Source organism: Mytilus trossulus, chromosome 1 (genome assembly GCF_036588685.1).
Source record: "Mytilus trossulus isolate FHL-02 chromosome 1, PNRI_Mtr1.1.1.hap1, whole genome shotgun sequence".
Classification (NCBI taxonomy): Eukaryota; Metazoa; Mollusca; class Bivalvia; order Mytilida; family Mytilidae; genus Mytilus; species Mytilus trossulus.
The window spans coordinates 110,274,919-110,291,372 of record NC_086373.1 but is presented as its reverse complement, the minus strand read 5'-3'; the positions used below and the strand labels follow the sequence as shown (position 1 = coordinate 110,291,372).

General features: G+C 29.7%; 2 protein-coding genes across 5 annotated transcripts in view; both read left to right on the top strand.

Moving 5' to 3' along the window:
• LOC134697448 (solute carrier family 2, facilitated glucose transporter member 10-like) overlaps positions 1 to 5,994 on the top strand; it is a 36,998-nt gene extending 31,004 nt beyond the window's left edge. For all 3 annotated transcript variants that reach the window (XM_063559736.1, XM_063559742.1, XM_063559729.1), the window contains one exon: positions 562 to 5,994. In XM_063559736.1, coding sequence (XP_063415806.1) covers positions 562 to 649 — 88 coding nt within the window. In that variant the 3' untranslated portion in view covers positions 650 to 5,994. The remainder of the gene's footprint in view (positions 1 to 561) is intronic.
• A 2,366-nt stretch (positions 5,995 to 8,360) lies between these two features.
• LOC134711716 (uncharacterized) overlaps positions 8,361 to 16,454 on the top strand; it is a 35,575-nt gene continuing 27,481 nt past the window's right edge. Inside the window, exons 1-10 of one of the 2 annotated variants that reach the window (XM_063572532.1) lie at positions 8,369 to 8,467; positions 9,629 to 9,814; positions 10,161 to 10,319; positions 10,705 to 10,876; positions 11,470 to 11,633; positions 12,029 to 12,337; positions 13,018 to 13,385; positions 14,506 to 14,597; positions 15,382 to 15,474; positions 15,835 to 15,979. In XM_063572532.1, coding sequence (XP_063428602.1) covers positions 9,635 to 9,814; positions 10,161 to 10,319; positions 10,705 to 10,876; positions 11,470 to 11,633; positions 12,029 to 12,337; positions 13,018 to 13,385; positions 14,506 to 14,597; positions 15,382 to 15,474; positions 15,835 to 15,979 — 1,682 coding nt within the window. In that variant the 5' untranslated portion in view covers positions 8,369 to 8,467; positions 9,629 to 9,634. Of the gene's footprint in view, positions 8,468 to 9,628; positions 9,815 to 10,160; positions 10,320 to 10,704; positions 10,877 to 11,469; positions 11,634 to 12,028; positions 12,338 to 13,017; positions 13,386 to 14,505; positions 14,598 to 15,381; positions 15,475 to 15,834; positions 15,980 to 16,454 lie in introns of both variants that reach the window. The other variant, XM_063572541.1, reaches the window with a different exon arrangement.

Below are 16,454 nucleotides of genomic sequence, written 5' to 3'. Positions count from 1 at the left end.
ATTTTATTAATGTATTAATTGTTTACATTGGCATTCCACATTTGACAAATATTTGATTGATACAATATAATTGAAAAATAAAACAGCACCCTTTTTAAAATAATAAATATGTAGTTATTGAGAAAAATATCCCAATTTGAATCTCACATGTAACAGAATAAGCTTCAGCTATTATTGCCAGGTATACTGCTTCTATGACTGTCAAATTACCAATGTTTGTCAACCCATCAGTACTGTGATTACTTTATTTACACCTCCATCTGTATTTAACTTGTAATATCTTTTTTAGTTAACTGGTTTACCTGTAGGAATAATACAGAACATATTCTATATTAATAATAATGATTTCAAAAGTATTTCTGTTGTTTGAAACCATATTTCTGATTAAAGCATCAGATATGAGTTTACTTTACTTTATTTTTTAGTTCATATTAAGTATATGCTGTTATAATGCTCATTTGTGTTGAAAGAGAGAAATGTTCTTGAAAAGTAGCTACAATATAAAACAGGGATAAACTTGGACACAAATAAATTTTTAATGTTATTTATTTATCTTTTCAGATCTATAATATCTGGGATGAAGGCTCGCTGTTTTAGATGTTTAAGATGTTTTACTGTATACAAAACAGATTTACATCAAAGTACATAATAGATTACAGAGAAATCTCATGAATATAATTGTTGTGGAATGTAACCATGCTGCAGAAACTATATCTTATTGATAAAACTTTCTCAAAAAGATTATTATATATTATTGGATTGTCCTGCATCATTTTTGTAACTCAAATCTCTTTATTTGCAAAGAAATTGTATTTAGAATATCTTCCCTGTTGCATTATGTTAACTGTTTATATTAATACATTTGATTTGATTTGATTTTGCAACCATGTTTTTATTTGGGTGCAAATCCAGATATTGATTAAGGTCTTAATTAGACCGTAATCTAGTTCGTATTTGTAGGTTAAGTTTGAACTTGATGATTGTGCCATTTTGCTGTTATGAAGATATGGTTTTGGAAAATTTGGACCAATTTGATCAAATTTAAATAGTACTAACTCTCCTTCATGTATGTGCAATAATCTATGAACGGTATATTATATCTTTTTTATATTTTAGAAATGTTGTTATTGTTGACAAGATGGCTGTCTGGTTTGATAGTGACCATATTCAATTTTCTGTTTAAGATTTCTGGTCCTTGATCTATTTGAAAATGACTCTTTTTGTCATTTCCGTGCACTTAAATTTATGAACCATTTAGCAAATACTTTTACCATTTTGATGTGTTGTTACTGAAAAAATGATGTTAAGTTTGATGTTGATGATTTTTGGCTTTTCATTGTTCAGGAGTTCCCTTAATTGCTGTACCAAGTCATGAATATGACAGTTGTTGTCCTCTCATGTGATGTGTTTTATCATTTGATTTTGTCATTTGAGGAGGGACTTTCTGTTTTTTTGTGATTTTACTTTTTACTATTAAATTATTTATCATGGACTGCTGTCACTTTGATAGCTTCTTTTTTTGAAAAAGCAAAGATCTTATTCTTTAAAAATTCTGACAATTTAAAGTCTTCTCTGTTAACCTTCTTTTGATATAATGATTAAAACACATATTCTTGACCTATGATCATAGATGTTTGTGTTTACCGATTTTCTTTTGTCAAGGTATATATTGAAACAATCAAAAATTACATATTTTACTTGCTTATTTAATTATCACAGACAATCCTGCATACCTTTAGGTATCAAGGGAACTCTACCAACAGGAATTGAGGAGTAGTTGCTTCAACAAGTCTATATTTATAAATTTATAATTTGTACTTATTTTTGTTATATTTACTTATCATTTAATTACATATCACTCAAACTATAAAGGTTGTTTTCTGAAAAGTTAAAACATGTTTTACAAATATATTTACACAAATTACAATTAACAGTTTAATCAGTTTTGTTTTACATATTTTTTGCTATTCAATTTTTTTCAAGGGAAAGGTTGTGGTTTTTACAAGTGCTTATTGTAATGTGAAATATTTTACAATTTATTTGTTTTACTGTTACTATCATTGGTTGTATTCATATTTTATCATATGTTTAGTAGTAAATACTGTAGTTTTGCATATGTGATAAATAGCCTGCTGTTTAATCCATATCGCGCAACTTTGATGCGGTGCTTTGCTTTTGCGCCAATTGGCATTTCATTTGCAGCAAAAAAATATTTCATTTGCGCCACAAACCATATTTCATTTGAGCCAAAAACTAAATCTTTCATTTGCCCCAATATTACAGGTAAATACAGGTAATAATAGTATAAAACATTAAATTTTTTAAAAAGTCTTTTAATAAAAAGAAAGTTTTAAACTTATTCCTCAGAAATCAGTTATCATAAAATCATACAAGTTATGCTTAAACCTCAATAAAATCATATAAGTTATGCTAAAACCTCGATAAAATCATATAAGTAATGCTAAAACCTCGATAAAATCATACAAGTTATGCTAAAACCTCGATAAAATCATACAAGTTATGCTAAAACCTCAATAAAATCATACAAGTTATGCTAAAACCTCAATAAAATCATATAAGTTATGCTAAAAATTGTTTTGCTGTCCGTATCAGTCGCAATCCTGGCTTTACAGATTTTTTTGGTACACCTGAAGGATTTGTCTCCATTTTTTAAAACATTTGATAACCTATATATGTGGTCATCAAATATTAACAGAATTATTTCCTCTGTTTGTCTCAGATTTGACTATGTCCATCTTGACACCTCACACTGGACTGGTCATGTGAGCACTATATATATAATTATTACCTTAGTGACTCTCAGTTTTGTATTAGAAATGAGTATGAACTCACACATGTATCCAGGGGGAGTTATGTACAAACAAAAAACAAAATAAATCGTAAATAATCTTTAACTTTTCCGTTATATTACCTGTCATACCTGTAAAATGGCACAAATGAAGGTGTTTTTTTGGCGCAAATGATATATAACCTTGTGGCGCAAATGAAAGGTTTTGATTTTTTAAAAATTGGCGCAAATGAAATGCGCTCCTTTGATGGGCACCCTTTATCGCATACCCTTTATCACACACCTACCCTTTATCGCACCCCTTCCCTTTATAACACCCCTACTTTTTTTTTCACTTTTTTTTTTATTACATGAAGTCAGTTTTATTTTTGATTTTGTCCAAGAAAAATTTTCCTCAAAATATGTCAATTTTTTGATTGACGTCATTGTTTGGTATGTGACGTCACTTACGTCAGTATGTCAAGTTTTCATATTTTTGGCACACTAAATGCAACTATAAAAAGTACAAAACACACAAATAAATACAATAATAAACAAAATATTTTTATAAAACAACAGCACACAAATTGTAAGGTGCTTCGGATAAGTAATTGAGCAGTTCTTTTAAGGCCTTTGAAACAAAACAAAAGTAGAACTGAAGGTAACCCAGTGCTATGGATCAGAAAACAGTTCATATAATATAATACTCTTCTGATGAAATATATGATAAAGTGTATAATACATAGCTCTTGGGCTGATATTGATGTCTCGGGATGATACGACATATGATACAGATTTTGCCATGTATTATTCTCTATTTATGATATATTTCCCTAATATGTACTAAAAATCAAGATGTAGACCAACAACAGAGAGATAATCTGAAATACTTTAGCATACTTCTGTTTATGCATTATTTCTAGAGTCTGAAATTTTGCTCAAACACATCTGTAGAAATTATCATTTACATATCTAGTTGTGATTTGAAAAATTTTCAATGGATAGGAAAATGAAATTATAGAGATAGGCATACTCAGTGATGGAGAGTAAAAACAAGGAGAGAGATCCTCACTCTTTGGTAAATGATAATAATTTTCTCTAATTCTATGGAAAAATATCCCTTTCTGAAACCCATTGTATAAAAAAATTTAATCAACTTGTGGTTGCTGGTGATCTCAGAAGATGATTGGCTGAGTCAAAGGGTCATGACCTTTCTCAGCTCCCTGAAATGACCAAAATGTTCTAACAGGTGTTAATGAAATTGACAACTTCGTGGAAAGTGGAAGGCACTAGAAGGGGATTTTATTTAAGAAAAAAGAAAAATTTATCTTTTACTCATTAGAGAAACAGATTATTACATAGTAAAGCGTGGATTATCGGATTTATTCAATCTCGATAGTTAAATTATAAATTTTAAAGTCCTTGGAGAGGCTCAGACTTTAAAATTGATAATTTAACTATCTCGATTGGATAAATTCAATAATCCACTTGTCTCAATGTAATAATCTATATGTCTCATTGGTGCATCCTCTATTTTTCTCTGTGCAATTTACAAAATGCCATTAAGCCCTCATTAAATATCAATAAAAATTTTCATTATTGTCATGGCCATTTTATTTTTATAAAAAAAATTGTTTTTCCATATAACTTATTGTAAATTTTGATAATTTATGCTCATATCAATTTGTTAATTGGTTGTCAGTTTTTATATCATTTTCATTGTTTGTATAACAGAGCTTGAGCTATTTAAAAAGAGTTCTGAATATTATTTTTTTGTAGTCTTATCTACAACATTTTTTTTGCAATTGTTTATTGTTTTCTATTTATTTTACAATTGATGGTGACATTTTCTTTGAATGCAATCATGGTAATGAGATTTGAACAAATATACTGTGATAGATTTAAAACTGAACTTTTGGTTTAGACATTTTGTAACACAGAATATTTTTAAGATTTATTGTTAAATGATTTCTGCTTCCATTTAGTCCAAACAGATTTTATTAATATTTAAAAGCAAAATTATTGAAATACTTCTTTGTAAATCATCACACAATATGTGCTTAAGAAAATCGATTTCCTAAATTTTGCTGTTAAAAATTAAATAATGGAATTGAAAAATGTTTGCATTAAAAACACAGAAAGCAGAGGAATATGATTGCAATACATTTTTCAGTTCAAGACTTTTCTTTGTTTTGATTTAAATATTAGTTTGGATACTATAGAATGGGAGTATTTTTATATTACAAAGACATTCATTCAATTATTGATGTGTAAATAATATCAATCTAAAAGTTTTCTGTAAATTTGTAATAACTAAGCCAACTTTTGGGGATTTTATAATCTGTTTATAGTGTGTAATACTCTTAATGTTAAACATAGTCCCATTTCATTGTGTTTAAAAAATGAAAGTTTGTTATGTCTTTTTATAATGCAATATATTTTGTCTGAAACCTGAATAATATACATAACTTTTTTTTATCAGTTTCTTCATATATATTGTCTACACAAGAAAGATTTTTTAATGCTGAATTTACAACATACAATTTATATCAAGGAACAAGTTTAGTTTTTGTATTGGCCAGTAATTGTTCAACAAGGATTTCTAATAAAATATTAAAAAGGAGTATCAATACTTCAGTTCTCAATTTTACTCTAAATACTTAAATTTTAAGTTTTTTATATACTGCTGGGATTGATTTGCGTGTTTTATACACTGTAATTAAGTTAAAGAGAATAAAGTAACCAAAATTCACAAAGTTCTATACAAAGATGACTATTTGCCTTTATGTTTATACAGGAGAAATAAGTCAAGAACCTATGGTGTTGTTAACTAGGTACGGTGATTAAAGATAAATCATTATTTGCAATGAAATAAAAAGCAATAAAAAAAAAATTCTACATAATATGCATGTGTATTTTGGTTTTCATGTCTCTACATAAATTTCTTATGAATTTTAATAAACCTGTGGAGAGTTGTCTCATTGTCAATCATACCACATCTTCTGTTTTTATATTTGTTTAATATCTATTTTCAAAATTATGTCCTGATACATATAAAATTAAGAGATCCCGTTTTTTTGTTATACTTGAGTCATGTTATCTCTGAACTTTGTTTTTTCTCATATTAGTATTTTTGTCTTTAACCCTTATTGATCAAAAGAAATCCTCTTTGTTTTCTTTACATTTGAAATTAAGTTAGTTGTTATACAGACATGTGAAATATATTTGTTTTATATATTGTTGAAATCTATTAAAAGTATTTACAACAAATACATTGTTGTTTATTAATTGCTATGACATCATATGATTTGAATAATTTTAATTTGAATGTATTGAGGGAAACAATGTGGTTTAAATAAAAAGTATGTCTGTGTGAAGGTATTGCTCAGGTAATTTTGTTGTGAAAGCAAGACCTACCAATCATACTTTTGTCATGGGCACCATCAAATTTTAAGTTAAGTTTTAAGTTTTTTTAACATAAATTAATATGTCAAATCCCCTAACCTTTTTTAAACTATGCTCCATATGAGTAAACCAAACAAGTGGACCAAGAGGAGTTGCATAACCAGAACCCACCAGAATACGATTTTTTGTTGTGCTTAAAAACAACCATCCAAAATGAGTTTACATTATAAAGGTCTATCATTATGATGATATCGTCCTGGTGTATTTGTTTGACTCATTATCACAATTTGACATTGCTCAGGATCTACAACAAGCAAATTATATGTAATTTTCAGTTAATGGGGTACAAATAGTACCAATTATTGAGCCGATGTAGCTAAGCGTTGAGTTAGTTAATAGTGATATAGGAATTAGAAATCTCAACAATTTTGCTAAAGCCAAACTTTCCCTCAGTTTTAGTTTGTTACCCTGATTTGTTTTTTGTCCATAGATTTACGAGTTTTGAACAGCGGTATACTACTGTTGCCTTTATTTGTAACAAATGTGATAGAAGATAATTGAGTAGATCTTTTTGCACTAATTATTTTAGTTTACCTGTTCTCAATATTTTGTGTGTCAACTTTTTTTCTTAACTAAAGGCAACAGAAGTATATGACTGTTCAAAAGTGATAAATCGATTAATTAAAAACAAATCTGGTTCACAAACTAAAACAGAGGGAAACACATCGACCGTACAAGAAAAAAATGGAACACTGAACTGCAGTAAAAATAAACGCCAACAAACAAAGAAGTGGACTATTTGATAACAACTGCCATACTGTACATAACATTATAGTAAGAAATTATGATTTATTTTGATCGCAAATCTAGACAATATAAAAAATAAGATGTGGTATGTTTGTCAATGATACAACTCTCCAACGCATGATCAGCTATAAAAGGCCTCGAAATGACAATGTAAAACAAATTAAACAAGGAAACTAATGGCCTAATTTATGCACAAAAATCAACAAATGAATGAAAAACAAAAACGTTACACATTAGTAAACGACAAAAAATGACAGAAAAACAAAAATGTACAACAGCTAAAATTATAGGTTCCCCAATTGGGACAAACACATACATACAAAATATGGTCAGGGTTAAACATGTTAGTGGGATCCAAACCCTCCACTAACCTGGGACAGCGGAGGAACAGTACAACATGAGAACGAATTATAAAATTCAGTTGAAAAACTCACCAGATGGAAAAAAATTCTTGATATCAGTGTAGGATGATAAGGAATAGTTATTCTTTTCTATATGATATTTTCAATGAGTTTAGTTTGGTCTCGTGTGAAGAGTTGTCTCATTGGCAATCATACCACATCTTCTTTTTTATACGTCCTTAAACACCATAACCTTACCCCAATCATTAGAATGGACGTTTATAAGGGGAACGAAAAAGTCTTTTACTAGGAAAAAATGATTAAGATAAGGCTGGGGAAACTAATTATTTTCATAAAACATTAATAACCAATCTTACAGATGTGATTAGCAAATGAGTCAATATCGTATCTGTAACAAATATTAGCTTGTCGTAATATTCTATTGCATTCTTCATTCGTGTATTTCTCTGTCCTGAATGTTCTTTTATTTTTTTGCATTGTAGTCCTGTAATGTTGTCATTTTTGTTTTTATATGTAACATTGCCATAAAAGCGGGATCAACCTGCCATTTGTTTCTTAAATGTCCGGTACCAAGGTAGGAAAATGACAATTGTTATTTTATAGTGCGATTCTGTGCCTTGTCGTTTGCATTTTTGTTGCACTCTCGATCGGTTTGTGCACTATAAACCATCGGTATACTACTGTTGCCTTAAGTCAGCTTGAATTTAACCAAGTTTTTCATCCGAATTTGTACTTGATTAGAATAAAACAATTTAACCTTATTTTCAATCTTTTTAAATGAATTTAACCTAAACGTTGTTGCCTAATACTTTTAATTTTGAATACCACTATTTACCTTGAAACCTATAATATTGAAAACATAAGAAATTTAAAACAAATTTGGCTTGTAGGTTGTTTCAATGTATAGGAATAAATATACCCCGTGATTTTATTGAAATTATTTAAATGATGAGGTCACTGAACAATGACAAGGAAATATTACATATGTGTTTTACAATTGAAATACCCCGACTTTATACTACCTTGATACTTAAAATAGATCTCAGGGTATGGTATTGTCAAACAATATTGGGATTACACATCTGTTAAAAGCTTTGGATATAATGTAAGTACAATACATCAATACATAACTTATAATCCTGGTACTTTTGATAGCTATTTACACCACTGGGTCGATGCCACTGCTGGTGGACGTTTCGTCCCCGAGGGTATCACCAGCCCAGTAGTCAGCACTTCGGTGTTGACATGAATATCAATTATATGGTCATATTATAAATTTTCTGTTTATAAAACTTTGAATTTTTCGAAAAACTAAGGATTTTCTTACCCCAGGAGTAGATTACCGTAGCCGTATTTGGCAAAACTTTTTTGGAATTTTGGGTCCTCAATGCTCTTCAACTTTGTATTTGTTTGGCTTTTTAACTATTTTGATCTGAGCGTCACTGATGAGTCTTATGTAGACGAAACGCGCGTCTGGCGTATAAAATTATAATCCTGGTACTTTTGATAACTATTTACCTTTTTTTAAAAAGGAAAACATCAGCCAATGCCACTCTACCAGATGGATGAAATAAGCTAACTATACATACGGTACACACAATAATTACATTTACGTATTTCCATCAAATATTTGCAAAAGCCATTGAAAGGTTTTTCGTTTATAAATTTTTTTTTGAACGCGAATCTATATTATTATTATTCCCTACAAAATGTTTATCGATATCATACTAACTCCCATAGAGAGTCATCTCCTCTCCTTAAATCTATCTTTAAGTTACTCTGCAAACGACTGAGGTCCTACCCTATATATATATATACAATTCTTCATGACGACTATATTTTACTTTACAAAATATCCCTTTTCCCAAGAATGTCACCCCCTCAAATTAATTTGTTCATGATTGAGATCATATCCCTTCAAAAGGATCAATGCAGTCAAAATGTCACATTCAGATTAGCATTTCAATCAAATCAATGCTTATTGATGCCCCTACTGCTGCGAGTTAATATTGAAGAAGTCATAATATATTTTCCATGTACATAATGTTTCAAAGCAAACCAACGAATGAAACTACATTAAATGGGAAAAAAAGAAGAACAAAATGGTAAAGTTGTTTACGGCGGCACATTTGGTAATCTTGAAACAAATATAAACATGAAATCAAAATTTCTTTTTGGTAACAAATATCATATTCATCGTTGTTATTAAATAAACTCATCATAGATACCAGGAGTAAATTTTGTATTACCTATTTGTTTGTAATAGGTGACAATGATAGGAACAGGCGCGTACCTTTCTTTAGTTTTCGTGTTTCTGAATGTTCTTGTATCGACTATACAATACTGTCCAAGTATAACTGGTGGTTCAGTGCCATGGTGGATCCTATACCAACAGAAAGATAAACCTTTCATACATTACTATGTCGATAGTACTAACAATGAGAACATTACGGTGAGTTTATATTGTCAACATCTATGTATACGATTTGATTTTCTTTTTATAAAGAAGTTAGGTATGGACATCCACAGAGAACCAACCATTATTATTATTTCTAGATAGGGCATGATAATTCAATAATGATAATGTAGAGGGAAAGTTAAATTGATATGCTATCATTTTAGATCAAAGATTAAGCTTGATTTGAAACTTAGTGACCAATCAATTAATTCAGTCCGAATTCCTATTGCTTCAATCTGTCAAATGTATTCGTAAAGGAAGAAATTGTCTTTATTTAATGTCTTAATAATATAATATTATTATAAAAAAAAATAAACACAACATAATAATTTTTTGTCAGGTTCATTTTCCAGAAAAATCGGACAGTGTTTTATCGCGTGTGATACTGTCCATCATCAACAATGAGTCTGCAGAGTATATGGTTTATTTCAGCGATTTTCTTAACGCAAAAAATATCGCAGATATCAAGCAGATTCCAATGAGATCACAATGGATGCATGTACGTATATTTTCTTAGATTGAATATATTTGTTTTCTATTTGTTACTTGTTTTTGCACGTACTTTAGGTAACTGTATAATTATCATACCAACACTTTTATAAAGTCAAATAATATTTATTTCATTCTATGTATAGGATTAAGTTACGGTGCATTCTGCAGCTTGTTACCTGATGGAATTATGGAAATATGGATATCATTTTATTGAAATTTCATGCTCTAAATGTTAAAAATATTTTAATCCCATAGGTATTCCTCTGATTCTTTGTTCATTTTTGACATTATGTTTATAATAAAAAAAATAAACTTATAAAGGGACCATTTCAACTGTTATACCATACACATGAATTTTGTTCCTCAAATACATACACATGTATTTCTTATAGGGTATGTTTGCCACAGATAACTCATGGGAATCTGGTACCTGGTTACTAAGCAATAATCTTCTTTTCCCACCAACAAAAGATAGTAATTTAGTTTCACCAGAATCGAGACAATGGATATCGTCTACTATTGGAGACAGTGGAATAGATTTGTTTTATGTTTGTATATCAGCAGGTATGATGTCTTATTATCAGTATTATAGATGTCTAGATATAATGTGGAAAAAATTCATTAAAAAGGGGATAGAATTTCTGTATATATTTGTATTAGTTAGACTATCAGCGGGTAAGATGTTTACAATATTTCATTGTCATGTATCCTTTTTAATTTGGGGAAGTGTACTATTAATATGAGGAAGTGTTCCTTATTATAGGGAAGACATTTTCTATTTTAGCAGTAACTGCTCTGTAGAAATAATATACTGATCTCCTAATTTGATTCATGCTAATGTATAGCCATCTATATTGTAGATACATTTTATTAATATTTTTATATTCATTAATGTTTCCATTGAAATTCTTATTAAAGTTGATTGAATTCAACCGTTTATAGGAGCTAAATGACAATCTTATCTAGTTTTATACATTTTTGTTTTAAAACATTAATTTAAGTCAAACGACTTGATTTGAATCAAGATACGAATTTTGAAATTTCACATTCACCTTGCTTTTCATTTTGCTTTTATGTGTAATAAAAGCAATACCTACCCAAAACTCAATTACAAATTTTACTAATTCATTAAATGATGGATGGTATTTTTTTTACAGATAGCAACAAAGACGTTCAAAGTATATTTGGGAAAATATTGGCTGGGAACCCATTTGTGTTCAATCAAAGAATAAATGAAAATGCATTCATGAAAGCATACCTTCAAGACGTACGGCCACTTAATTCATCCTTTAGCTTGCACGCGTCTGCAAACCTATTTATGGTAAGACTTGTTTAGGAAGCACATACATGAATTATATTGAATAAACATTCAATGCTTTTCAAACACAGATACTGAATTTCATGCGTTCACAAAGATTTGAAAAACTGAAATGAGGAAATTATTGAACAGGTAGATAGTAAATGGGTCTATTGTTTTTTTTTCATTTCAGCTATTTGTAAATAAAGTAAAAACATGACGATGAAGATGGAGACAATCAAAATAAAACATATCAAAAATAATGTAGAATGATGCGAAGATCTGTTGTGATTGCCAATGAGAAAACTATCCGACATATATCAAAGAACAAGGAACAAATATCTTCATAACAGCAAAGTATTTCATAAAAGAAAAAAAGTATTAAAGTTCACAATTTACAGTTTGGTTAATGTTTACAGAATTGCATGTATGCCACACTGAATGAGACACAGGATCACTGCTTGTTTAAATACTCTGTGGAGACTGGAACTGAAATAACTGTCTTTACAAGACCACGTGGGATGATCAAACGTTCCAGATCATTTTGTTACAATGCCCAGTCTCAACATTTATACGAGTTTGGTGTACTTGAACAAACCTCATTTGATAACTCAGGGAAGACAAGTAATTCAATGTTTGTGTTATCAGATAATACGGATTCACCTGCTTCTGGCATTACATGCTTTGGACAAGATATATCTGCCAGCACAGAGACAGTTGCCATCATGGTTTGTTTTTGTACAGATCTCTAATATGAATTAACATATGTATTCTTCTTTGGCATTTAACTTCATATATTGGAAATTTAGAGGTTTAGACAATTTAAACGATATACATTATATATATCATTTCATGGCATTGAAAGATGTGAAAACATACAATGTTGCCTCTATTATATTTTTCTTATATTTCTCTTTTCACATGTAAATGGTTGATGTTCAATTTGATAATAATTTTTTCACATGTAAATGGTTGATGTTCAATTTGATAATAATTAGCTGTGTTATAATTGCCAATGAAACATCTATCCACCAAAGCTCAATTGAAGTGGATGTAAGCAGATAAAGGAAACCGTACGGCGGCCTTCAACAGTGACAAAAATCAATACCGTCTAGCCGCCTTTAAATAACCTCGACATGGAATATAAGAAAACAAATAAAGTGGAAAAAATAACAGCACGATTTATAAAAAATCAATTTACAAAAAAAAAATGACAAATATGAACCAACAACAACAACTACTGATCTACAGGCTTATGAAAATTGGTTTAATTATATTTAAATCCATGATTTTGTTTTATTCATGGCTATCCCTATTGGCTACAAAGAGTTACTCTTTATATTATATTTTTGTTAGTAGACTGTAATCCTTAAATTTCCTTATTATACTGATATCTTGACATCTGTAGATTTGTGTTCGTCTACCTGGGCTTTACAAAGATATCATAGAATCATCAGAAGTCAGTACTTGGACATGTCCACAGCAAAAACAGCCTACTTCACATACAACCAGTACCTCCAGTATTAATTCTAATGACAACACTGTGGCCTCGCCATCAGTTTCTGCTGGACAACATTCAAGTAATGGAATACCAAGCGAGAACACAGAGGATAATAAACATGAAGATGCAGAGTATGATCCCAAAGAAAAGCATTATAGAAAATTCTGTGATTCACATGATTGTTCTTTGCCAAACGAAGACCTAAATATTTATTCGAAGGCTGAGAAAAATACACAGGATGACCCATTGCAGAAATCCGAAAAAGTTAGCAAAAGGTATTTTACATAAATTTGTTTGTACATTGTCTTCACACATTGAAGGGAACACTTTTTAATAAACATATAACAAAAACAAAATATGACAAGCGAACCTCTTTAATTGACTTTTTCATTTTGAATTCGATATTCAAACACATAGATTATAGTCGCATCATAACTTATCTATCAGTAAAACAAAGAAACTAATTGAAAACGAGCTTAAAACCTTAGTGTCAAATTCAAATTTATAAGTTTGATCATCAGCCTTGTTGTAGTGATTAGTGCATCGGACTACTAACACAAAGGTTCCTGGTTCTATTCCCGTCTGGGATGAAAATTTCGGGGACTGAATTTTCGGCTCTCCCTTGACACCATATGCGAGTATGGTCTTGACGAAACGATGATAGTCCGTCGGAAGGGGACGATAAATGGCTGACCCGTGTTAAGAGAGAGCCATATCTCTTGCGCGTTAAAGACATCCTTGTAGATTTCGAAAAAGAGCAGGCTACAAGGCAGCACTTTCACCCGCAAAGTGGAATGAGATTAAAAATTAGTTGCAAAACTTGTTTCCCAATCCACTATAAATAAATATGTTTAAAGTAACAAAAACAAATGAGTTGAAGCAAGAAATATATGCACATCTTAAGGAGGTTTGCTACTCAGTTTCAAAAATAAATGGTCCATAATTAATTAAGGAATAAAAAAAGTTAAAACAAATATAGAGGTCATTGTGTTTGTTTTCAAGATATAAGCCATTGAAATTTTGTCGGAAAACTTTTCTCTCTTGACTTTTCATAACTTTATCATTGACAAGTTAAAGTTCTCAAAAACTGTTAAAAATAAATAAGATTTTTAAGACTTTTACAAATGGCTTAAACATGTCAGATTTATAAATTGAAAAATGGGTGTCAATGGGCAAACTTTTTTAAGGGATTTAAATGGATAAAATCAGAGTATTTCGGAAATATGACAAAAATTCCGAAATATGACAAGGGAACATCCTTAATTGACATTTTCATTTTGAATAAGATATTCAAACACATAGATTATAGTAGCATCATAACTTATCCATCAGTAAAACAAAGAAACTAATTGAAAACGAGCTTAAAAAACCTTAGTGTCAAATTTACCTTTATAGCTTTGATGAAATGGTAACTGACATTCAACAACAGGAGACAATGCAGATTCCAACAAAACACAAAAAAGAGAGTAAATCTTTTAAGAGGACATGTAAGTTATATTTCAGAAAAAGGTGACACAGAATTTTGTAATAGAAAGTGTTACAAATTTACCTATTTTAATTTGTAGCAAAAAAAACCCAAACAAGTTCGGTGACTCCATTTTTCTTTATCTTATCTGAAAGCATGTGATAAGAGCAATATTCTCACATTTTATCTTAAAGTTTGGATAGTATCTTTTTTTTTCACATAAAATTTATTTTCCATGCATAATCTATACACAATTTGACAATTTTGCACAACCTGTAGCGTGAAAAAATTCCGTTGACTCATACTTTTTAATATATTTTTGAAAAAAACATAATAAAAACTTCATTTTCACAAGTTATCAAAAATTCTATCAATTTTAATTTAGACGCCCTAGCCACCTTAAATGCCAACAATTTTGTTTCCTACATAAACACTTTGTTAATTTTTACGAAGTAATGAAAAGTCAGACAGTATTCATTATCGTTATTGATATCTGAAATCGATTAATCTTACAATGTTTAAAAAAGCTTTTTACCTGTATAAGAATGCGTTTTTTGTGGATCCTATTAATTGGGGTTGAATTGAACTTGCAAGTGAATAATTCATCATTAATATTTCTTAGCTTATTTTGCCAATGTTGTACCAAACTGGCTGCTAAAAGCGAGTTACTATTTCACTAAGTCACTTTCATTAATGATTGAAAAAAACCCGTTTTTAATTTGTTTTGTATATCTCGTAGAAAGTGTTCATTTAAGTTGTAAATACTTATATAATGTTTAACTATTTGACGTTTTCTGATTTTTCAGATATTCATTTACGATCCGCAGATGATGAAATAAGGATAAACAAATACTTATTAAAGACTGACAGTGCAGTTTTAGGGTTATTTTGCAGAGATGGTAAATTAACTTGACATTCAGTTTCACATTTTAGGTCTTTTGTGTACTACCTAAATTTATTGTGTCTGAACATTTCGACTCCTTAAGTGTAATTACAGGTGACGTATTGAGAACTTACCAATACTTTGTAAATAGCAACAGTAAGGAGGAACATAACAAATGTTCCATGATAATGTTATGTTTGTTATATTTCTGCAGTCTATTAAAATGCCTAAAACAATTAATATAACGAGCGGCGAGATATTGAACATCGACGTTGCCATTTTCTTTAAAAGGCAAATTGCAAATATAATAAGATTATAATAGGAAAACTTAGTTCCATTGATCTTTGAAAACAATCAATTACCATTTTTTTTTCAGGTTGCACACATTGTCAAAAAGCAAAAAATGAAATGCACAAACTTAGTCAGAAGCTGGAACTTTTGGCAGTTGACATAGTCATTAGTGATATCACTAACCCTTACCTTCAAGACAAAATGGCAGTTTCCTGGACTCCATTTATAAGGTAAAATTCGTATACTGATATATTTAAATAACTGTATTTGGATTAAAAAAAAATACATTCAGACGTTTATAATATGACGAAGCTTTTCTGTCTCTATGACTATAAACAAACATTTGTGTTCAATAAAACATCTGTGTTCATTCGTTCATATACATATAAAAAATGTCACAAATAATTGGGAGAGAGAGAGATATTTTTGTAAATTAAAAAGGTTGACATTTCTCAGTTCACCAGCTCCGTCTACATTGCTAATCTAAATTCAAGCTCTGTATTGACATTAAAATCATTGAGATGGTCATATCTTAAAATTATGCATTTTTTTAAATTGTTAGTAATACTAAGGATGTTTTACCCAAGTCTCTGAAACAATTAAAATCAGCTCATATATATATATCCCAGGAGTTTAGTATTTTAAAGACATGGACAGTCAGATGAAATGCAATGCCAAAAGTAGATTACCGACTGGCAGTATGAT